The sequence below is a fragment of the Leucoraja erinacea genome, chromosome 23 (assembly GCF_028641065.1).
Source record: "Leucoraja erinacea ecotype New England chromosome 23, Leri_hhj_1, whole genome shotgun sequence".
Classification (NCBI taxonomy): Eukaryota; Metazoa; Chordata; class Chondrichthyes; order Rajiformes; family Rajidae; genus Leucoraja; species Leucoraja erinaceus.
Genome location: NC_073399.1, coordinates 10,648,411 through 10,673,279, shown reverse-complemented (window position 1 = coordinate 10,673,279; position 24,869 = coordinate 10,648,411). Strand labels below are relative to the sequence as shown.

General features: G+C 42.4%; 2 protein-coding genes across 10 annotated transcripts in view; both read left to right on the top strand.

Annotated features, from left to right (window-relative positions):
• Positions 1-15,923, top strand: part of LOC129708501 (E3 ubiquitin-protein ligase RNF213-like) — a 69,421-nt gene extending 53,498 nt beyond the window's left edge. The window contains exons 26-35 of the mRNA XM_055654327.1: positions 596-844; positions 1,121-1,253; positions 1,349-1,432; positions 2,706-2,889; positions 5,822-6,023; positions 6,569-6,646; positions 8,808-9,005; positions 11,140-11,229; positions 13,817-13,995; positions 15,219-15,923. Coding sequence (XP_055510302.1) covers positions 596-844; positions 1,121-1,253; positions 1,349-1,432; positions 2,706-2,889; positions 5,822-6,023; positions 6,569-6,646; positions 8,808-9,005; positions 11,140-11,229; positions 13,817-13,995; positions 15,219-15,378 — 1,557 coding nt within the window. The 3' untranslated portion in view covers positions 15,379-15,923. The remainder of the gene's footprint in view (positions 1-595; positions 845-1,120; positions 1,254-1,348; positions 1,433-2,705; positions 2,890-5,821; positions 6,024-6,568; positions 6,647-8,807; positions 9,006-11,139; positions 11,230-13,816; positions 13,996-15,218) is intronic.
• LOC129708218 (endonuclease V-like) overlaps positions 1-24,869 on the top strand; it is a 180,107-nt gene that overhangs the window by 60,159 nt on the left and 95,079 nt on the right. For 4 of the 9 annotated variants that reach the window (XM_055653843.1, XM_055653848.1, XM_055653842.1 and 1 more), the window contains exons 1-2: positions 17,521-18,261; positions 23,965-24,136. In XM_055653843.1, coding sequence (XP_055509818.1) covers positions 18,155-18,261; positions 23,965-24,136 — 279 coding nt within the window. In that variant the 5' untranslated portion in view covers positions 17,521-18,154. Of the gene's footprint in view, positions 1-17,520; positions 18,501-23,964; positions 24,137-24,869 lie in introns of those variants that run through there. The other 5 variants (XM_055653852.1, XM_055653850.1, XM_055653849.1 and 2 more) reach the window with 5 other exon arrangements.

Here is a 24,869-nt window from a genome sequence, read left to right as displayed (position 1 = left end):
TGTAAGAGCGATGAAGGAGTCATGTAAGAAAATAAGCATGACACTATTTCAAAGCAACTCATTGATGCAGTAGAGTATTACCAGAATGCTGCCTGCATTGGGGGCAATAACTGCAAGGAGAGGTTGGGCAAACTTCTAGTATTTTCTCTAGAAAGCAAGAGGTTGATAGGAAACTTAATATGTATATAGAATTATGAAGGGCATAGATTGGGTAGACTCTCAGAACCCTTTTCCCAGGATGGAAATGTCAGAGGCTAGAAGAATTAACTTTAAAAGGGACAAAACTTAAGAGATGTGCAGGGAATCATTTTTATACAGAGGGTGTTGGGTGCCTGAAACACACATTGTGAGTCAAAGGGTCGGTTCAGTGGTGTACTTTTCTACATTCGAAGTTCTATTGGCTATAAAGCACGTTCGAATTCCTGAAAACATGAAAGAAACCAACTGAACATTTCTTTTGTTCTATTTTGATTTCGGTCTATTATTGGAAATATTTTTTTAAACAGTACATGGAAATTAGCACACATGTACTTTTGAAGTGTGATTAGTTTAATTACAGTAGCATCAATTTACCTGTGAACATTTGTTTTATTAGAATCTGGACAGGAAACTTGTGGATATTAACAGCCAGATAAGTCAAGATAAAAGAAGTGGTTCCGATTCTATTGTCAAAATTGTGTACAGTGACCCCCAAACATTCCTTACATTACCTAAAGGGGATGCCTTGCATTGCTCTACTATATGGGCTTGTAGAAAGAGAATTTCTCCTGAACATTTGAGACATATGATGGAGAATAGGGAAGAGAAAGAAAATGTGCCCATCCTGCAGACATTTCTACAAAAGGTATGATTTGTTTTATGATCTATATTCCAGTGAAATATTGTTTATTGTATGTAAAGAGATAGTAGCTTCACATCTCTCTCACCTCACTCGTCCTACCTTCACCCTCACCATCCCTCTCGCCCTCTCCCCTCTCTTTCGCTCCCCCTCTCCCGTTTGGTCCCCCTCTCTCTATTTCTTGCATGTAAAAAGACTGAACTCTAACTTGGTGATGCAAGTTATAATGTGATGGTCTTCTGTAATATTTCAATAAACTCTCAATGATCTCCTGATATGTAGGAAGTACAGTTAAGGTTGGTGAAGTACCTGCCAGAATTACTGGCGCTTCAGAATGACTTGACAAAACTATTTCAGAATACAACAGAGGTACCGAAGCAATCCGCTTCTGATTTTCTTCAAACCATCAGCTCTGGTAATTACCTTTTACAGCATTGGATCAGATTAGTTTTTTTTGTTGGGTGGGAGAAGCAATTGATGTTAATCCCACTTTTGTTTTGATTTCTTTAGAACCAGTAAGGAGTACATTTACATCCCGAATCTCATGCTTTATCTCTGTGTGGAACCAGCTTCGAACGTTCCTCATTACTAATGGTAAGCATTACTTGTTATTAACTTCAAAACCTAATCCAACATGGTTTTTTAAAATTTCTTGTACCACCAGATATATTACATAATTGATAAATTCTCCATTTGGAAGTAAGTAATCCTATACTGGTAAGACCAAGATTTACATACCAAACTATAACAAGGGCAATTTCCCAAGTTCCCACCACCATGCTGAATTCAGAGTGCATTGGCAAATCAGTGACAGTATCTTACAGATTTCCACATTTGCAAGGGCTATGGAAAAACAGGATCTGCTATGCCCAAACATTTGTGACATATTCCTTCTTAATCAAGACCATTCATCTTGAATGCGATGATATTGTAGAACTCATTTCTAACTATTAATAAGATATTTCTGATAATCTCAAAGATCAAAACTGGTTCTTAGGTCATGTCTTGCCCCTGAACGCTCGCTAGCACTATTGCTCGAAACACTTTTAAAAGTTCAATACACCTCGAACTTAGATTTCTGACATGTTGATTTATCTGTTTGGACTTAATGACTTAAATGTTTGACGGATATTCCTAAACTGGAACATGTAATGTGGAGGAAACAAAAGAATAGAATAGAAATAGAAAAGTTGTCTATTGTCTATTGAGTTTGAGACTTTTTTTTCCCCAGGCTGAATTTCCCACAGGGAAATTAATGAGCAATTTGTGCACAGCAACAGCTTCTCAAACAGCATGATATGATAATAACTGCCACATTTGTGTTTTGACTGTGTGCTGATATTATTTAAGGAACAAATACTAGATATGGCAATTGTTTTACCTTCAATTTATGAGATCTAATTCCAGCCATCTGCAAGCATACAGAAGGTCTTGATTTAACTTCCCAGACTTGTATATGATATTTCTAATGGTGCAGCACTTGCTCAACATTGAATTAAAACATCAGATATGATTTTGTGTTCTAAGTACCACCAAAATTTGAGTTGATGCACTCTGACTCCGGCAGAATTGCTATCCATAAAGCCAGAATTGATTCTAATCTCTTTGGAGTCTTATTGAGAGCTTACAAAGCCAGGGGAAGAATTGGCTTACATTGTGTGTTATTTGTGAGGCACCATACCAAGCAGAAGCAGAATCTATAAGTAGATATACAAATTAAACAGGTTGGTGCCTGAGGTAATTAGAATGAACATTAGAATGACATTGCGACTGGCAAGTAAATAACACAAAAATGCAATGTACACGTTTTGACTCTTTTCAGTTTCAATGGCAACGGGTTTACTTTGTTGCAAATCATAAATTACAGGTGAATTTAAGATTCCGGAAGAGTTTGGTGCTTCAGATTTGGACATGCAAAACTGCCAACTTGAGGTTCTGCTCCCTCGACGCCAAGGTCTTGGCTTGTGCTCTACTGCGCTAGTTAGCTACCTCATAGCTCTTCAAAATGACTTTGTATATACAGTGGAGAAGTATACTATTGAATCTACTCCGTGAGTTTGTTGTTACATGCATTGATGCTCTATTTTTAACTCTTTATTATCCTATCACTCAATTTATTTTGGTTAATACCTGTGTTACCATTCAACAATGTAAAATCAAAAATGTTAATTCTTCTAATTTGACATAAGGCAAATGAACATAGAAAATCATGAACCAAATGGAGAGAAAAGGAATTAGTTGACATCTTGATAGCTTTTTATTTAAGGGCACTTTGTCAGGACTTATCAATTTCAAGCATGTTCAGATCATTCAAATTAATACTAGTGTTAAAATAACTGACGTATTAGAAAGCTGAAATAAAAAACAAAAAATGTTGAAACTACTCAGGTCAATCTATGTATATTGTGGAGAGAAATTCTTAACAGTTTAAAATCACTCTGAGCTTTTGTCAGTCTTTCTGAAGAGGAAGATCATTCTTGCATAGATTTAATCTTAGCATTATAGAAGAGATAGGATAATTTTCAATTTGGAATTAATTGCTGGCATTTTGAATGCCATGGGAGCTTGCAATGATACAAGCTGTACAAAATGTAACTATATTGTGGCTTGTGATTCAAAATTCAACGTAATTGTAAAGTTAATTTATAATTAACAGAATTCACTTAGATACAAGGAATAGCGGATGCTGGTTTACAAAAATAGGACACAAAGTGCTGGACAAATTCAGTGGGTTAGGCAGCATCTCTGGAAGGCATGGATAGGCAGCATTTTGGGTCGTGACCCTTCACTTATCCATGTCTTCCTGAGATGCTGCCTGACCCGATGAGTTACTCCAGCACCTTGTGTCCTTTTTTTGTAAACCAGCATTTGCAGTTCCTTGTGTCCAAGTGAATTCTGTTGTCTCTTGTCAAGATATATTGTCAAGATGTAATAGGCCATTCTCACGTTACGAGCTGACGCAAGAGGTAACCCGAGTGAAGGGTTCGTGGTTGAGCACGATATAAAAAGTGAAAGATCAAGAGTTTAATCGAGTTCCCACGGGTAGACGGCAGTTTCCCGTTTACTTGTCATTTCTGCGATGTTCCCAGTTCATCTCCCGAGTTACTCTTGAGCCAATCCTGATTGAAGTTTTGTTTTAATAAGCAACAGTGTTATGTTTTAATAAGCAACAGTGTTAAAGAAGACCTCTCCATCCTGTGGCTTTGTTTTAAAGATATAATTCAGAGCGGCCGCATCTATTGATGTGACCTACAAAGGGAAAATGCGCACCATCCAGTGCCAGAGCAGTTATACTAATGATTTGTTAGAAACAGACAGGCTTGATATGTTTTAATTGAATTTACTGCCATGTCTACACACTGCGGGGAGACTGGAGATTAAATCTTTGAATGTGGACGGATGTGCACATCAGATTGTTGTAGACGGAGCTCAAGGTTCACCTCCTGAGTTGCTTTGGTGCCCAGGCGTGAGTTGAGATGGAGAGAGGTTGGGAGGGGTGGGGCGTCATTAATCTGTCTGGGGTGACATGGCTCTTGGGTTAGGCTGGGATCATTCTCTGCGGGGTGATCTTAGTGCGGGAGACAAGTGTAGGAGAGGTGTACTGACTGTGTGGGCAGAACTTTGGAAGTGATTGCCCACCAATCTCAAAAGCCGCTGTGTCTCCCTGTCCCTGGGATAGCAGAGGGCAATCAAACAGCACAATACCCCCCTCCCCTTCCAACCCCAGAGGAATCCGCTCCCCAATGGGCCGCTATGGCGACAAGTGGCAGTTCGCCCACAGCACGAGCTGCGCCCCCTCATCCGCCACCCCAAGAACAAGACGTACCTTGCACACCATCAGCTTCTGCCCCTACGGGGAGCGTGTTCCTCTGGAGTTGGAGCGGGGCTGGGCTGGAGTTGCTGCTGGCTGTGGGTCTCTGGGATCTCCGTGCTTGTAATGGGCCTGGGGGTCGGTGTCCCGTTGGTCCTGACGTCTCCGGCCACCCCCCTGGACAGGAGCTGAGACTGGGAACTGTACCGCCCTTGCCCCCTCCCTCTGCAACTGCAAACAACCACACTCTCCTGCTCACCTGCAAGGGCGGTACAGTTCCCAGTCTCAGCTCCAGTACAGGGGGGTGGCCGGAGACGTCAGGACCAACAGGAACCCGCTCCCCGATGGGCCGCTACGGCGACAAGTGGCAGTTCGCCCACAGCCCGAGCTGCGTCCCCTCATCCGCAACCCGGGTTGGAGCGGGGCTGGGCTGGAGTTGCTGTTGGCTGTGGGTCTCTGGGTTCTCCGTGCTTGCAGTGGGCCTGGGGGTTGATGTCCCATTGGTCCAGACGTCTCCGGTGACTGGCACGGACCTGCTGGCATCACCGACGTGAAGACAGTGCAAAGCCCCCGCGCCGGTGCAATGGGCGGGGAGCTGGAGAGAGGAGGGAAGGGGTCACACACATGGCCGGGAAGCAGAGGGTTGTAGGTGGGGGTAGTGACAGATGGGGCCAACAATGAGTGGAGAAAGACAGAAACACCGACGTGCAAAGGAGACCTACAACAGTGCATGATCTCTCTTGCATGGCAGGTGACTGTCGCTGGGAAACTGAAGGGAGCGACAATCTGCTGCTGCCTGTCCGCTGAGTTAAAGAGTTCCCACGGTAGACTCACGATACACTAAGGTAAACGCACGGGCCACTACGTTCTTCAATCGAGTTAAAATGTTTCAATTATTAACCACAAGAGTAAAATTGACTCGTGGAAAATTTCAAACATGTTTGATTTTTTGCAAGAGTAGACAAGTTACACGAGAACCTGCCGTTAGCGCCACGATGCACTACGTTGCGTCCACGAATGCCGTACGTTATTACCACGAGGTTTAACTCGGGTTACCTCTTGTGTCAGCTCGTAACGTGAGAATGGCCTATAACCATGTCAAACAAAAAAAGGTGTTTTTTTTTCAATCTGCTGTGCCTTGAATAAAAATTCAAATTTTGTGGCCTTTATAGATACTCAATCAGTCCACAGGATGTATCCGACTTGCACGTAATCAGATATGAGGTTGGAAAGGACATAATTCCTCTCCTCTTGTCCAACTGTCAATATACAATGGAAAAAGGAAGCGAAATTGTGATCGAGTATGACTTCAAGAGAATTGAACAGCAATTGACCAACAGATTCTTAAAAGGAAAACCACTTATTAGTTTAAAGGTAAGTCGCCATTAATGAGAGTGGTTCCTTATTTAGTTTTGTAAATAAATCTGCACAAACTATCACCAACTGTGGGGAAAAAAAGGACCATAATAATGGAAGATAGACACAAAATGCTGGAATAATTCAGCGGGACATGCAACCACTCTGGAGAGAAGGAATGAATGATGTTTCGGGTCGACATATTTCTTCCGACTGATAGTCAGGGGAGAGGGAAACTAGAGATATGGAAGGGTAAGACTTTGATCTGAAAATGACAGATCAAAGCAGAGGATGATCAAGGGAATGAAGAATGCTTCGTTGTTGGCTTAGGGGAAGGTGTCAATGAGGCATACAAACAGTAAAATGAATCAGGAGGACAGTAAAACTGGTCAGGGACCGAGGGTGGGGGAGAGAGGGAAAGCAAGGGTTACGAAGTTATATAAATCAATATTAATACTGCTGGATTGTAAGCTGCTCAAGCAAAACATAATAATAGAACTTGTGAAGGATGTCAGTGCGGTGCTCTAAATGGTCACCTGTTTTTTTTTTCTCACATTTTTCAGGGAATACCTACACTGATTTACAGACAAGACAGAAATTATGGAATTATCTTTCATGATATCCAAAACAGAATTCCTCAGGTATTTTAGTTTGATCTTTTAAATACTGTATGTTTATAAGTAAATTTTGCATATTAATACACGTAGAAAAGACGGCATTCATTCTGCTGGAGAAATTAAAATTTCAGGCTATTTAATTTGCTTCAAAATGAAAAAAATATGTTAACACGCAAATACAAAGCCAAGAGTCATGTCAAGAGTCAAGAGAGTTTGTTGTCATGTGTCCCAGATAGGACAATTAAACTCTTGCTTGCTGCAGCACAGAATCTTATAGGCATAAATACAGATTAGATCAGTGTGTCCATATACCATAGAATATTTATTATATATAATGGTAGGGAGGTCAGAGCCGATGATGGACTGGGCAGTGTTTACAACTATTTGCAGCCTTTTCCGCTCCTGGACGCTCAGGTTGCTGTACCAAGCCATGATGCAACCGGTCAGCATGCTCGCTACTGTGCACCTGTAGAAGTTCGAGAGAGTCCTCCTTGACATACCGACTCTGTAATCTTCTCAGGAGGTAGAGGCGCTGATGTGCTTTCTTTATGATTGCATCAGTGGTCTGGGACCAAGAGAGATCTTCGGAAATATGTAGCCCAGGAATTTGAAGTTCTTGACCATTTCGACCATCGACCCGTTGATATAAACTGCACCATTTGGTCAATCGGTCGATCTCACTTCTATACTCTGACTCGTCCCCATCAGTGATATATCCCACAACAGTGGTGTCGTCAGCGAACAGAGCCCAGGGAAGATGATCTGAGGGAGGAAAGAACAGGTTACTATATGACAATGTGGATGATGATGCAAGGCGAAAGGGAAGAAATAAGTTGGAAAAGAACTGGAGGTCATGACAGAAAAGAACATCAATGAAAACTAGATTAAATAATCCTTCAACACACTGGAATCACATTCTACCCCCTCCCAAATAAAAGGTGCAGAGGAATAATTCAATTGTTAACACTTCCTTGGTGTATCCGGAAGTGGCGGCACTGCCTTGCAGCTGCGGCTCGCCTGCAGTCCGTTTGACTTTTCTGTTTTTTGTTTTCTTTTGTTCCGTTGTTGCAGTTTATTTAGTTGTGTATGTGTGGGGGGTGGGTGTGGTATTTTTTTGACTCTTCCTTCGGGGGGGGATGTGATCTTTCCTTCCGTGTCCGTCTGCGCTGAGGCCTATCGCGGAGCTGGCGGCCTCCAACTGCGACCGACCTCGAGGCTGCGGAGGCAGAGCCAGGACTTACCAACGCGAGGCTGGCCGACTTCGGGGCTGTGGTTGCGGGGCGACCCAACTTCCGACTTTGGAGGCTCGGCCGCGGGCCAGTGGACGACATCACCGGGAGCTCGCAGATCACAGGTGGTGACCTGTTTTTCCGGAGCTCCCGCAACTACAGCTGCGTCCGCTGGACTGGAGGGCGGCAACTTCAACCGCCCCGGGCCGCGGAGTTTGAACCGGCCGGTTTGCGGAGCACGGATTCAGCCGCGGGACTTACTTACCATCACCTGGCGGGGCCACAACATCGGAGGCTTGGATTGCCTCAGCGTAGAGGGAGAGCAAGGAGGGAAGAGACAATGACTTTGGGACTTTAAACTGTGTTGAGTGTTTGCTATTTATTCTATGTTATGACTGCAGGCTAAACCATTGAATTGAATCCAATCCAATCCAATCACCAATAATTTGTCCTTGTCCAACCATATACGCTACGGCCAAGAAAGCTCTATTTCCTCATAAGACGAAGGAAATTTGGTGCGCCTCTAATGACTCTTACCAATTTCTATAGATACACCATGGAAAGCATTTGGTTCGACAACAGCTCTGCATCAAATTACAAGGGTTGCAGATACAGCCAGTACATCTTTCAAACCAGCCTACCCCTCCTATTTATTTTATCGACACTCCTGTAAGCTAAGGGTGTAATCCGAACTTTCAATTTACCTTGTTGCTTCCCTTGCACGATTCTTAAATCTACCCTTTCTCCGTAGCTGTAACACTATATTCTACATTCTGTTGATTTTTCTCTTTACATGATCTGTTGTACTTGTGTGTGATTTGATAGCATGGATAGCACACAAAGCAGAAATTTTCACTGTACCTCTGCACATGTGACAATAATACCAAGCTTTTAACCCTTTGCAATGTTCTACAAATCGGTCATCATTTTCAACTCATACTTGCTTTTCCTCTCAGGAATCACTGCCAATCTCTGTTATTAATGTCATAAGTGGTGAACTTCAGTCATACAGTGAAGTATGCGAAGCATTCACTGCTGTGGAAGTCACTTCAGGATTTTTGGCCATGTCAGGAGGAGACCCTGATCAAAAACTGGATGTTTACTTGAAGGATGTATTGCAAATGGAAGCTCAGACCTCACCTCATGTAATGGAAGTGAGTATATATTTATCCTATTTGCATTACAAATTGCAGCATTAATCTAGTATTTTTGTGTATATTTATATTTTAAAACATTGTAAATTATTCTCATATATTTACCTTGCAAATAAAGGATCATGATGAAAATGATGTGTATAAAAGTCCAGCTATTCATATAGATTCTTAGTGTTGTCTGGTGAATTGTCAACTTGTCTCCATTGATAGAACTCTTTTGAGCCAGAGCCTATTGATCCAAGTTCTGCTCTATGAGACAAGTACACAATTTACACACACAGGTCAAGTACAAGGGACCAGTAGGGTTTTGTGTTAAGGTTTTTTTGATCAACAATAAACAGTTTCTTTAGATTCCATGACAAAATAGTGCAGATGTTGACAACAACATGCTTCCTGTCTGTTCAGATGATCTGGTTAAATTTTAAGATTCAATGCAATTAATCGGAAAGGTTTAGGCTAAATGCAAGCAAATTAGACTGTTTCCGGCTGTATAAACTCTTTGACTGAGTCTATCTGGTGTTGATATATTCATCCAACAACAGCAAAAAATGACTAACTGGTTATTCATCTAATTTCTGGCCTGGGATATTAACACAGAGTGATTGTCTTCTGTGTTTGGCCACAAAATAGTAATGGTGTATCAAATTGATGAATGATAAGGTCCTACATTTCAAAATGTTAAAGCCCATCTTTATTAGATCTAACAATGATATGTGCCGCTGTGGTTTCTAAAAAGATTCCTATTTGAAAATATTTTTGCCACCTCCAACGGGATCCCACCACTGGCCACATCTTCCCATCTCCCCTTTCGGCTTTCAGCAGAGATCGCTCCCTCCGTAACTCCCTCGTCAATTCGTCCCTTTTCACCCAAACCATCCCCTCCCCTGGTACTTTCTGTTACAACCACAGGAAATGCTACACTTGTCGCTTTACCTCCCCCCTTGACTCCATCCAAGGACCTAAGCAGCCTTTCTAGGTGAGGCAGAGGTTCACCTGCACCGCCTGCAACCTCTTCTATTGCATCTGCTGCTCTAGGTGTCAACTGCTCTACATCGGTGAGACCAAGCGCAGGATCGCTTTGCCAAACACCTCCGTACAGTTCGTATTAACCAACCTGATCTCCCGGTGGCTCAGCTTCAACTCCCCCTCCCATTCTGAATCCGAACTTTCTGTCCTGGGCATCCTCCATGGCCAGAGTGAGTCCCACCACAAATTTGAGGAGCAGCACCTCGTATGTTGCTTGGGTAGTTTACAACCCAGTGGTATGAACATTGACTTCTCCAGTTTCAAGTAGTCCTTGCTTTCTCCCTCTTTCCCCTCACATTGCTAGCTCTCCCACAGCCCACTGTCTCTGCCTCTTCCTGTCTTCTTCCCCCCCCCCCCTCCCCTTCCCCACATCAGTCAAAAGAAGGGTCTCGACCCGAAACGTCACCTATTCCTTCGCTCCAGATGCTGCCTCGCACACTGAGTTTCTCCAGCATTTTTGTCTACCTTCTATTTGAAAATCAAAGTCAATGGTGTCGACATTTTTTTAGTAAGAATTTTCTACATTAAGTGGACAGTTTAAGATTTCAACAGCAATTGACAATAGACAATAGGTGCAGGAGTAGGCCCATCGAGCCAGCACCGCAATTCAATGTGATCATGGCCGATCATTCCCAATCAGTACCCCGTTCCTGCCTTCTTCCCATATCCCTTGACTCCGCTATCTTTAAGAGCCATATCTAGCTCTCTCTTGAAAGCATCCAGAGAACCTGCCTCCACCGCCCTCTGAGGCAGAGAATTCCACAGACAGTGCTATATTTGTTTTTTGTTTTTTAATTTAATATCAAAGTATGGTTTTGGAGTTGTGATTCTCTGCACTAATAAATAAGTGCTCTACCCGAACCAATGATATATGGCCGCATATAGAACATCTGAATGAATTCTGCTCTCAGATTCACCTATAATGGGCCTCCCTGGTGACAAAATTGAGAATGCATCCTCAAAATGCATAATTACAGCAGAGAATCAATTGTCTTCTTGTGAGATCCAATGTGCTTGTGTTTCAAAATGAAGCACCATCAGCCCTTCATGTCATGTCCAAGGTTCATTATTTTTTTTACATTATGTTTTTTCTGTTACTTTATTCTAGACATTGAGAAGATGCAACTTGAAGCACATCCAAGCACTCTGGCAACTACTCTCTTCAAGAAAATCCGAATGTTCACTTATTTTGAATAGGGTATGAATACATCAGCAATAATTTGTTTACTAGTTTGGGTGTGTGGTTAGTGTTATATACATCACGTTTATTAACCTCTCCTGTTCCTCAAAAAACAGCAGCGAATGACTTCCTCCTTGAAATTCTATATTTCTTAATTTTCCATCAGGGTCTGGATTGGAAGTCCAAATATTTTTACCCATTAGCATTGAAAAATTAGCAACTAGTGAAATGGGATCACGTGGAATTACAGATGTTGTAATCTTGAGCACAATACAAAGTGCTAGAGGAGCTCGATGGGCCAGGCAGCATCTCTGGAGCATGTGGTGGATAGACGATGCTTTGGGAAGAAGGGTCTGGATCCAAAACATTTTCCATGTCCTCTAGAGATGCAGCCTGACCAGCTGAGTTTTTTTTGCTTAGTAAAATGGCATGTTTGACAGTTGAACAGGAATTTGCGAATGGGTTTTCTATATTTTTGCCAACAACATTCTTCTTGAAGAAAGAAGGAGTAGGCGTTGGTCAACACTTTAGAAGTCTGCTGGACAGGTTCCTGATGTGCTTGCTGTAGATAAATGGCATGGATTCAGGGTTCAGTTACTTTTTTTTAAATGGACTCCTGGATGCTTTGGCCCTTCCTGAGCATTTCCACTGCTCATCGATAAATGTGTCAGTGAATTTACATAATTTTAAATGGCTGCAGATATTTAATTATTCCTCTTATATAGTGAATCAGAGTTATCACTTGAAACTATGGGTGAAGCAGTCAACATTAATATAATGATGGTCATAAAACTGATATATTATGGAGCAGCTTCATCTGCACAATAAGTAGCAGTTATTAACAGTGATTCAACTTCTCTATACGGTGTTTTTCTGCAGCGATTATGTCAATTGATTTAAATCTCAACTCTCTATCTTGTTTCAAAATATACTGAAAATATTATGTTGCATTGCATAAAGTCTAAGCGAGTTTTAATTGCATTCTAAGCCATAATTATTGCTTGCAGCATGACTGGCCTGAGGAAACTGTATTCTGGCTGTAATTTCCTCCAATAAATATCTCAAAGTATAGTAGATTTTGGTAAATATTTTATATTTACAATTTTGTGTTTTTCATTTTAAGCTAACATTTATGTCCTGATCCTTATTTCACATATTGTGAGATCATGAAAAATGAATTGTGAAATCTGCTAGTTACTTCCTGTTCTGTCTGTAAGAATTTTTCAGTGAGATCAACTACTCAGCCAACTTAATGAACAGCACAGCAAGGATCTCCTTGAACTGGTGGCATTTACTGTCTGAGAAACAGCAGCTCACACCATATAGATCATGCAATCTTTTGAATTCAATTTGGTCACTGCAAAATCAATTTGTTTCTGTAGTCTTTGTTTATTATCATTATTATTATTATTATTATTATTATTATTATTAAACTTTATTTCAGACTCAAGGTCCAGACAAGAGATGATATTACATAAATACATTGCATATAAAAACACCATACAATACATATAAAAGCTTAGTAAATTACTTATAAGAGCATCATAAATTACATACAAAAACACAATACATAATTTAAAATCCAGAATAAAAAGAAAGATCAGTGTCTTACAATGAGACAACTATACCAATGTCTCCACAACTGGGATTGGTAGTTTAGTTTAGAGATAAAGTGTGTAAACAAACCCTTCGTCCCGCTGAGCCCACGCCGACCAGTGATCACCTGTACAGTAGTTCTAACCATCACACTAGGGACAATTTATAGAAGCCAATTAACCTACAAGTCTTTGGAATGTGGGGGGAAACCGCAGCTCCCGGAGAAAACCCCCACAGTCACGGGGAGAATGTACAAACTCTGTGAAGACAGCACCCTTAGTCAGGATTGAACCCGGGTCTCTGGCACTGGAAGGCAGCAACTCTATCACTGTGCCACTCTATCGTGATTGAGTTAGATACATTTTTTGTTCAGTTGCAAATAACTATTCTGGACTAAGCTGGAGTACAGACAGATGCTCGATGGCTGTGGTAGGGGTTACACCTCCTACAAGGTGAAACTGGGTAGCATAAGTGGCAATGACACATCACTTCTGGATGAGCTCAATGCATTTTATGCATGCTTTGAAAGGAAGAACAATGATACATCTCTACATCAGCATACAGGAGATAGATAGAACACTCTGGTTGAATGCTGCCGCAACACTAACCTCTCACTCAGATGATGTGATAGATAGGAATTCCTTACTCAATAGTGTGATAGATAGGAATTCCTTTTAAGGAGAGAAGAGAATATGCCCCGACTTTCATGCTGCAGGTTGCTGACATTCTACTGCAGGTAATCAATCATAAAAGGTGTAAATGTATTATTTGACTGGTGACAGAGTCATGGGCCAGAGTTTGTTTGCATTATTAATTATTTAGCACGTAAATATGTATGTTATAGTACATATTATGAAAATGAATGTTATTCATGTTTATTCAAATATTACATGGTGACTACATTTAAATGTTGGTGCCTGTTGATTTTCTCAGAAGGAGAAATCTTTCCTGCGAACAGAGTGAAAAAGTAAACTATATTTTTCATTTTTTTCCTTGTGTATGTTTCCAGGATCCTTTCTCAGGGATTAAAAATGAATATAAAGAGCACCTCAGTGAGGAAGTAAAGAAACAATTACGCCCCTTCTTTGTCCAAGCAAGTGTTGATACTTTCATACTGGAATTGCACGAGTTGCTGACTCTAAAATGTAAAAACGTTCAATCACCAGACTCTTTCAACCCAAATTGGAGGTAAGAGTACTTGTTCTATGACACGCTCGCATACAACCACATCCTGCCAAACTCTCGTTTAGTAGGTTTGTTTTTTAATGCCCAGCCTTGCCTCTCTGCTACAGTCCTACAATCCACTCACTTTGTATTTGGTCAATGGACAGATATGTCGCTGGTTCAGCGAGCATTTACTGTCCATCCCTAACTGACCCTGTGAAGCTTCCTGGACCATGATAATATGCCAGATAATGAAAGGTCATGTAACATTAATAGACATCTCGAGAGTAGATGATGGGGCAATTCCCCTTGATGAAGAGGAGTTGCAGTGGGTACATATCAAATAAATGAGAAGAGAAATAACAATGACATGAGCAAATGTTTTTTTTAATGCAGATTGTAGTTTGAGCTTGGAATACATTGAGGGTAAATATGGTGGGCAGGTTTAGTTGTGGCCATCCAGAGAGAAATAAATAAATATATGGTCAAGAGGTAACTTAGAAGGTTGTGGAGAAACAATAGAGGGGTGAAACTCCAAAGTTGTTGATGTAAAGAGAGTGGAGGATTTAAGTTATAAGGAGAGGCAGGATGAGACTATGAGGAGGCTAAGGGCAGAGGCAGAGACTATGAGGAGGCTAAGGGGTGATCTCTACAGAAGTTTATTAAATCATGTGGAACAGGGAGAAAGTGAAAGGCCACAGTTTCTTTTCCCCTAGTGTCGGCCAGTGTAAAATGAGAGGGCAGAGTTTTAAGGTGAGAGGGGAAAATTTCAAAAGTCATCCCAGGGGCAACATCTTCCACAGAGGGTGGTGTATATAAGGAATGAGGTGGGTGCAATTACAATATTTAAAAGATACTTTGACAGGTACATGAAAGGAAATGTTTGGCGGGATATGGACCAGGCACAGGCAACTGAGACTAGTATAGTTAGACAACTTGGCCGGTGTGCACAATTTGGGCTAAAATGCCAGTTTCTATGCTGTTTAACTCCATGACTGATACAGATGAGGCAAGTTTTTTCTCAGTATCAGGAATCTTCAGAACTCTCTTCCTCAAAGATCAGTGGAAGCAGAATTTCTGGCATGGTCTTGATAATCCCAAGTCACAAAAGTTTGAAATGATGCTGGAGAGAATGGTTTTAAAAAAAGGTTTTGATAATTGATAAGGAGAAAGAAATGAGGATCCTCTGTTTGTATAATGCTTTAGAAAAAATACAACTATGACAATAACTCTGCTTGCTATTCCAGTCTGAAAATGGCACTAGGATCTTTTATGGATGTGAAGGAAGTGGACAATCTGCCAGAACTTGAAGACATTTTCCCAGAAATAATTTTGATGTCACAGAGTGTGGAAATCTGGAAAGCAGCCGTGGCTTTCAAACGGGAACAGTTACAGTTTACAAGATAAATCTTAAGAGCTAAAAGCTTTGTCTCTCAGTAATGATAGTTTAACTCTACTTTTTAAAAATGGGACCATTTGAAAAAGGGAGGTACTTTCTGGAGACATTGTAATCTACATATCAATGAAGTAATGATTTACAGAGTACTGCCAGATGTAACCTGATTTACCTGGAGGGTTTTAGATGTTTACAGAAAACAAATTATGATAGTTATTGCTTACCTCTGTGCCTTAATGTGCTATATTGATCAACCACTATAACCCATCAAGAAATTACTTTTTGCTCTGCACTGCATAAACATTTTTATAAATATGAATGTTTTTATATATTTTTAATGCCATGATGAAAATAATGCAAAATTTCATCCATTTGTTGCACTGCCTTTCTGCCGACCAAAACAAGCTGCTTAAAAAATCTAAAATGTAATTAATTTGAATAAGACGTGTTTATTTTGTTCACAAAATTTACTGTTTTTAAATGTTTGTGTATCATTTACTTGATGTAAGTTTCAACTGAACTTGAATGTAACCTGAATTAAAAAAATCATACAACATTCAACAGCGGCAAGCTATTTGAAAAGAAGACATTATCAAGTCATAGTGGAAGCATCGTTTGAAAATCGGGAAAATCTGTGATAGAGTGGATAACAGGAGAAACTGTGTACAAGTAGCGATTGTGCAAAAGTGGAGTGGGCAGAGTAGTGAATAATAATTAGTAGGTATGGTAAAGGTATAATTTGGAAATTACCAAAAAAAGAGGAAATAATAATGATGTAAGGCTGGCATGGCAGATTACTGAAAATTGTTGAATTCAATGTAGCGGCTGGAGAATCTTTACAATGTGCCTGTACGGAAGCAAAGGTGCAGTTCTTTGAAATAAATGTTGATAATAGTGTAGGAAGCCAAAAGCAGACAGTCCAGAAGGGGGCTGAAATAGAATGGCAGATGCTGAAAGCTCTGTCGTTGGCAGACTGAACAGTCATCTCCTGCAAACTTGTAACTCAACCTGTATGTGGTCTCCCCATGAGAACAATTAAGACCCTCAAAGAGGACATGTTTTAGATATAGAGCCGGTGCATGCCAATGAAGTAAAGAAACATGGAGGGCAAGAGCTTCCTGGAAACCCATTCCTGGAATGTAGTTACAGAAAGGACATGAGGTTCATAATAAGAAAACCAAGCTGAATAAAGAAGGTGCAGAAGAGAATAGTTACAGCACTCTCAGCCAAAATGCCACAAATACGTAACTGTTATGTGTTTACCATATTATGTTTAAGTTGATGAAATTAGTATCTTAAGGGAGTTTTTTTGTTTGAGTTAGGATGAGATATGGCAAGACAGGTCATTGGATGGATTAGTTTAGTATAGATGTACACCGTGGAAACAGGCCCTTCAGTCCACCATGTCCATGCCGACCAGTGATCACCCTTACACTAGTTCTATCCTACACACTAGGGGCAATTTACAGAAGCTAATTAACCAACAAACCTGCTTGTCTTTGGAATGTGGGAGGAAACAGGAGTATCCAAAGAAAGCCCACGCAGTCACAGGAAGAACATACAAACATCGTGCTGACAGCAGCCGTAGTCGGGATTGAACCTGGGTTTCGGTTGCTGTAAGGCAGCTACTCTACCACTGTGCTACCCCCTGGACATGCTCCTTTACCATGAAGGAGGCAATGGATGTTTCCAATCTATCTTGAAAATCGTGTGCAGTAACACTAGCTACAACTGCTTAAGCTCAAGATGTCAGAGTTGGAACAGTGGCTGGATCTGCTGTGGCACATTCACAAAGCCAAGAACTTAACGGAGAGCAGGTTTAGGAAGTGGTCTTCTTGCTGCTGAGCTGTCATTTTGCCTGTCCACATCTACCAGAAATCTTGCCTGACCCACTATTGTCACTCCAGGACTTTGTGTTTGTTTTTTGTAAACCAGCATATGAAGTTCATTGTTTCTCGATTATGACAGAGATGACTGATTCAAGTGGAATTAAAAGGAATCAAGTTTCATACAGCATAGAAGCAGGCCCTTTTGTCCAACTTGTCATGCCGACCAAGATGCCCCATCTACACTAGTCCCACTTGACCAACTTACTTTGAAAATAGACTCAAAGTGAAGGATAGATGACGTTTTGAGTCGGGACCCTTCTGTGTGCAGAAGTGTCACCCTTCCGTTTTCTCCAGAGATGCTGCCTGACCCGCTGAGTTAATCCAACACTTTGTGTCTATCTTTGGTATAAACCAACACGGTGACACAGCGGTAAAGTTGCTGTGTTACAGCACCATGGACCCGGGTTCGATCTTGGCTCCAGATGCTTGTCTTCACAGAGTTTGTACATTCTCCCCATGACCTCGTGGGGACTTTGGTTTCATCCCACACTCCAAACACGTAGGTTAATTGGCTTGGTATAAATGTAAAAATTCATTCAATATTATCCGCCGTGTAGGATAGTGTTACTGAAAGTGGATCGCTGGTTGGTACGGACTCGGGCCGAAATGCCTTTTTCCAGGCTGTATCTCTGAACTAAACTAGCAATTCCTTGTTTCTACTTGCTTTGAAAATGTTCATTTGATTTTGGTCGTCAATAAGCACACTTTTAGTTAAAAGATGTTTAAATATTCTTCATGCCCTTCCACCATTGCATGCCTAGATGCATTGGTTTGCAGTGATTTTTTCAAGGCACAGTTGTAAGGAAAGCATCATATATGTCCATGCATTAAGAGTTGCAACAATCCAACCTCTCTGGTCGGGATCAAAGATAATCTTTGGTCGGGTTACGTGTGGCGCATGCGCGCGGGCGTTGCGGACGCGGGAGAAGCAGGGTCGATGCTGGCGACGCGGGAGGGTGAGGGTGAGGGTGATGACGGGCGGCAGCAGCTCCGGCAATGGGAGAGGTACAGCCCCCCTCACCCGCTTTCCCTTTCTGCACCACGACAAACGAAGCAAGAGATAGACATAAAAAGCTGGAGTAACTCAGCGGGAGAGGACTCGTCCACATCCACACCGAGCCGCACAGCTCCCAGCAGTGGGCGGTTTGCGCTGTCAGGAGGCGGTGAGCAGCAAAGATCTTACAGCGGAGGAAGATGGGTTACTCTCACGCAAACGTGTAGTACGCTCATGGGCAGATTCATGGGTGATTATATGACCCATTTTAGCAACCAGCCCCCGCCATCTTGTTCCGCCAACTTGCTTCCGGTCAAAGATCGGATCTTTGTTTCCGCAGCGGGGAGAGGGAGTGTGGGGCCCGGGGAGAGGGAGAGGGAGTGTGTGGCCCCCGGGGAGAGGGAGAGGGAGTGAGCGGCCCGGGGCGGGGGGTGCGCCGGGGAGAGGGAGTGTGCGGCCCGGGGACAGGGAGTGTGGGGCCCGGGGAGAGGGAGGGGGAGAGGGAGTGTGGGGCCCGGGGAGATGGAAGGCGCGGCCCGCGGCAGCGGAGAGGGAGTGTGGGGCCCGGGGAGTGTGGGGCCCGGGGATAAGGCCTAGTGTGTGTGAAGTTGCGGGGAGGTTTACAATGTTTCTTATTTAATGTCCCTTGTCTAGTCTGAAATAAAGTTCATCATTGGATCAGAAGAAATATAATTGTGTGTGTTATATGATTATATACATTTATATCACATTCATGTATGTGTGTTTATAAACATTTTATTCTTTAACAAGAATTAACAGAATTATGAACTAACAGAATTATGAATCTAACCCTATATTACGCACAAAAACTTCCCCCGCAATGCCAATTACCCTGCGAGTCGGGTCGGTTCCGGTTACTACAAAATCAACTCAAACACTGCTTGTGAGCCATTTAAAAAGAAATGATTTAAAATATATTTAAAAAGACAATTACCAGGGTCAAATTTTATTCTTGACAAGAAGTATGAACTAACAGAATGATGAATCTAACCCTATATCACACACACAAACTGTTCATTGATTACACTGCGAGTCGGGTCGGGTTAGGTAGGCTCCGGTTACTAAATTGGGCGGGGGAAAATGCCCAGGATCCCCTCCGTAGCGTACTACACGTCAGCCCATTGTATTTAGCAGGAGTAACCTATCTTGCTATAATATCTTTGGTGAGCAGGGCCAAAGATACTAGAGCAGAGCGCTCTGCTATAGGATCTTTGAGCAGGGCCTCCGGTCGCAGCCGCCTCTGGGGCCGCTGGAGGACTGGACAGTGGACACCCTACACTGTAGGAAGGAACTGCAGATGCTGGTTTACATCTTAGATAGACACAAAATGGAAGGAATACTTTATTGTCACATGTGACTAAGCACAGTGAAATTCTTTGCTTACAATGTATACAAATAGCAGCCACCTACAGCTCTGACAAAGTTACAAAGCAAGCCAGCGCCTTTTGTCCCCCACCCCCCAACAGTTCCCCCATACCCGGGTCCCCATTGTCCTTTGCCCCCCAACCCCCCCCATTGTCCATTGTTCTCCACCTCCCTCACGGCGGTCCCTCCACGCCCGGTCCTCCATTGCTCTTCCCCTCCGACCTCACGGTGGTCCTGAGTTGCAGCGGACTGAGTCGGGAGAAGGAGACCCAGAGATAAAGAAGGATGAGGATGAAGGAAAATGTAGAATCCTTGATCTAGGTCTCAACCTGAAACATCACCTATTCCTTTTCTCCAGAGATGCTGCCTGACCCTCAGAGTTACTCCAGCATTTTGTATTTATCCCAGACTACAGCACAGCAACAGCATGTCTATGCTGACCACCTTCCTGGTCTAACTAATCCCAATCTGAAGAAGAGTCCTAACCTGAAATGTCGTCTGCCCATTTCCTCCACAGATGCTGCCTGACCCACTGAGTTCCTCCAACACTTTGGGTTTTACACAAGATTCCAGCCTCTGTAGTCTCATATGTTTTTAACTAATCCGAGATCCCATCTGTCTGCACGTGGTCTACTTCCCTCCATTCCCTCTATGCTCTTTTTTTGGATTTAATGCCTCTTAAACAATGTTATCTTATATGCTTTTATCACCTTCTCTGAAAGGTTTTGTTGCGTACCAACCAGTTGCCGGAAAAACAAAACATGATTACAATTAGGCCATTTGCAGCGTATAGACACATAGGGAATAACGTTTAGATTAGTTTAGTGATACAATGAGGAAACAGGCCCTTCGGCCCACCGAGACCGTGCCGACCACTGATCCCGCACACTAACTCTATCCTATTCACTAGGGACAATTTATAATCTTTACAGAGGATAATTAACTTACGAACCTATAAGTCTTTGGAGGAAAGCGGAGATCCTGGAGGAAACTCACACGGGTCACGGGGAGAACGTACAAGCTCCGTACAGACTGCACCCGTAGTCAGGATTGAACCCGGGTCTCTGGTACTATGAGGCAGCAGCTCTACCGCTGCGCCACCGTGCACCATTGAAAGAGCAGAAATAAAGGATTAGCATGTCAACAGCACCTGCTGAACCTGGTGTCACTCCCACACCAAGTGGACAACTTTGTGCAAGTTTAGTGCAAGATGCCAGTAAAGTCCGATTGAAGATAGTCTGAGGGTCACCAATGAGGTAGATCGTAATTCAGGACTGCTCTCTTGTGGTTGGAAGAATTAGTTACCTGATATCAGCTGGGATGAAAATGTCCCTTAATCCGGAGGTGTGCATTTTCACTCTTAGATACCTTTAGGGAGAGGGGAGAAGAGCGAGTGGCCAGGGCGTAACTCGTCCTTGATTATGCTGCTGGCCTTGCCGAGGCAGCATGTAGTATAAAGAGTCAATGGAAGGGATGTTGGCTTCTGTGATGGTCTGGGCTGCGTCCACAATTCGCTGTAATTGCGGTCTTGGATGGAGCTGTTCCAAAACCAAGCTGTGATGCATCCCGATAAAATGCTTTCTATGGCACCTCTGTCGATGTTGATGAAAATTGTTGTGGACATGCCGAACTTCCTGAGTCTTGGATCTTGATGTTAATTTGTGCGGTCTCCCCGGCATTCCTGTGGGGTTTTTCCCCTGAAATTTGGATTGAAATATTTTGATGTAGCGTGATTGATCCTTCTTTTATTTTGTCCACAAAATATTTTCCTGTTCTCAGGAGAACCAATATTCATTCAGTGGTGGAACAGTGGTTAAACTACCAGAGTATTGATATAAGAGGTAGACAAAAGTGCTGGAGAAACTCAGCGGGTGCAGCAGCATCTATGGAGCGAAGGAAATAGGCAACGTTTCGGGCCGAAACCCTTGATATAAGAGCTTGACTAACAATCCAGAAAACAGAATTCCTTAACCGGTCTGGATTATATGTGACTCTAGCCCCACCACATGGTCAATCAACTACTCACTGAAGTGGCCTCGTGCACCACTCAGTTTTTGGAAGATCAAGAATGAGTCTGGACCTATCTGGCTGTTAGGAAAATCTGACCATGCCAGTGAACCCCAGATCCTAAATAAGTTACCGCGACAGAAAGCTTTAGCTCGGCCAAATTTTAAATGGGTGCCACTTGGCAACATGAAATCACTCTGCAGTAATGTACATAGAGTTAAATAACCAGCTCCTTTTAGTAACTAGTTCTCATTCATAGATTAAGCTAACAAATTAGATATGGAGTAAGGAACTGCAGATGCTGATTTACACCGAAGATTGACACAAAATGCTGGAGTAACTCAAAGGGACAGGCAGCATCTCTGGAGAAAAGGAATGGGTGATGTTTCAGGTTGAGATCTATCTTCAGACTGGAGAAGGGTTTCGACCTGAAACATCACCCATTTCTTCTCCAGAGATGCTGCATGTCCCGCTGAGTTACTCCAGCATTTTTTGTCTAACAAATTAGATGAGTGGGTATAACTATGAAAAACGAGTTTAAATTTAGGAAAGTACTATGGGTTGCCTCTTAAATGCCCTCTGAAGTTGTCTAGTATGCAACTTTGTTTTGTCATAACTGCTATAAAAGTAATAGGACAAAACAAGATGGGTGACTGGGCATCGATTCAGGCACCTCAAGTGGCAAAGTCGCTCCCAGCCCAGTTAACTTAGCAGAGATCCCTACACAAATGTTTGTGAATTGCTGTCTGAGTAGGGCAACTTGTCACTCGGGAGTTGAGGTCAATTTACTTAAGAGGTCAATATGGGATCCATGTAAAATACCACAGGTAGGACATTGCTTCTTGATGAGGCAGGGGGTAGATAGTATGTTCTTTTTCTGTTGAGCTTTTGTATTCCTACAATCTTACTTAATCCCGGTTGCACCATAAAGAACAAGTGTCGAATTAGGCCATTCAGCCCATCAAGTCTACTCTGCCATTCAATCATGGCTGATCTATTTCTCCCTCCTAACCCCATTCTCCTGCCTTCTCCCCATAACCCCTGGCACCCGTACTAATCAAGAATCTATCTCTGCCAAAAATATCCACTGACCTAGCCTACTCAGCCTTTTGTGACAAAGAATTCCACAGGTTCTTCACCCTCAGACTAAAGAAAGTTCTCATCTTCCTAAAAGAACCTCCTTTAATTCTGAGGATATGACCTCTAATCGTAGATGCTCCCACGGGTGGAAACATCCTCTCCACATCCACATCCGTCTGAAGAAGGGTTTCGTCCCGAAACGTTGCCTATTTCCTTCGCTCCATAGATGCTGCTGCACCCGCTGAGTTTCTCCAGCTTTTTTGTGTACCTTCGATTTTCCAGCATCTGCAGTTCCTTCTTGAACTCTACACATCCACACTATCCAAGCTTATTAGTTCCCTCGGGATGTCCATTGTAAAGACGAGAGGGCATAGCTTTAAGGTGAGGGAAGCAAAGTTTAAAGGAGATGTGTGGGGCAAGTATTTTATAAGAACAGTGATGGGTGCCTATAACGCACTGTCAGGGGTGGTGGTGGTGGAAGCAGATACGATAGTGGCTTTGAAGATGCTTTTGGATAGCCACATGATATGCAGGGAATGGAGCGATATGCTTCCAAGTGCAGGCAGGTGAGTTTAGTTGATCATGTTTGGCACAGATATTATGGGCCGAATGGCCTGTTTCTGTGCTGCACTATTCTATGTTTAAGAAGGAACTGCAGATGCATTTGCTGGTTTAAACCGAAGATAGACACAAAAAGCTGGAGTAACTCTGCGGGACAGGCAGCATCTCTGGAGAGAAGGAATTGGTGACGTTTCCGAGACCCTTCTTCAGGCCCCGAAACGTCACCCATTCCTTCTCTCCAGAGATGCTGCCTGTCCCGCAGAGTTACTCCAGTTTTTTGTGTCTATCCACACTATTCTGTTCTATTAAATCCAGTATTTATTGTTTATCCCTAGAACTGAATGGCTTGTTTGGCTTTTTCAGAGGCAGTTAAAAGTCAACCACAGTTGCTGCATGTGTATTGGTAAAACAAAATGAATGAAGGCTACTTTTCCAAGTGTATAATGAGAACAATTTGTATGATACCTGAGCCTGATTAAAAATGAGCCAAAATTCAAGCATTGTCGCAAGGACTTTTCTAGTCAATGTCAGCAATGCCTCACTATTTTGACTAGTTCTAAATGCTTAATGCTTGATTAAATTAATTATCGTCATTCTAGCTAATGGTCATTGGTAAAACTAACAATTATTTACTGTGTGCCTTTGTTGCTTAAATACTGATTTTGACTTACTTCTGACAGCCAGCAGGTGGAACTGAAAAAGCAGATGGTTGACCACAATACCGAGGACTGGCAGAGCAATGAAGACTTTGCAGGGTTGGAGCGGGTCGGAGGGGTGGATTTATCCTTCATCAAAGAAGATGAGGTCAATGCTTGTGCTTCATTAGTGGTTCTCAGTTATCCTGATCTTGAGGTAAAATAAAACATTAAACCTGAAAAGATTGTAATTGCTTCAAGTACAGTGTGTTAACAACTTTTGCCAAAACCGGTCCTTTTTCACTGTTGTAACAGCGATCTGCGTCACTTCAGGAACCAGATAAATACGGCACTCAAAAAACTCTGCAAATCGACCAAAAACTAGAGTAACTCAGCTTCTGAAGGCAGGGTCTCGACCCGAAACGTTGCCCATTCCTTCTCTCCAGAGATGCTGCCTGACCCGCTGAGTTACTCCAGCTTTTTGTGTCTACTTTTGATTTAAACCATCATCTGCAGTTCTTTCTTACCATAAGCAATCAGCGCATTATGAGTGCCTTACTGATCTGGTTCCTCTATGTCGACAGCCTTAGGTGAAGTGAGTACATTTAGATGATCGCACTAATTAAGTGATAATTTCACCAATGACCGCTAGCTAGAATCATTATCATGCCTCCTTGGTGTGCGGGGTTATGAGTGGTACTCTATATGAGTCAAGTCAAGTCACATTTATTTGTATAGCACATTTAAAAAACAACTCTCGTTGGCCAAAGTGATTTACATATGTTATAAGAATAGCACAACAAAACAAATTCAAAAACAACAGTCTAGGGGCTGCAACCGCAAAGGCGCGGTCGCCCCTGAGCTTATGCCTAGACCGTGGGATATTCAGTAACCCCAAGTCGGCCGACCTGAGGGGCCTGGAGGTGGAGTGGTGGGTGAGAATACTTTTT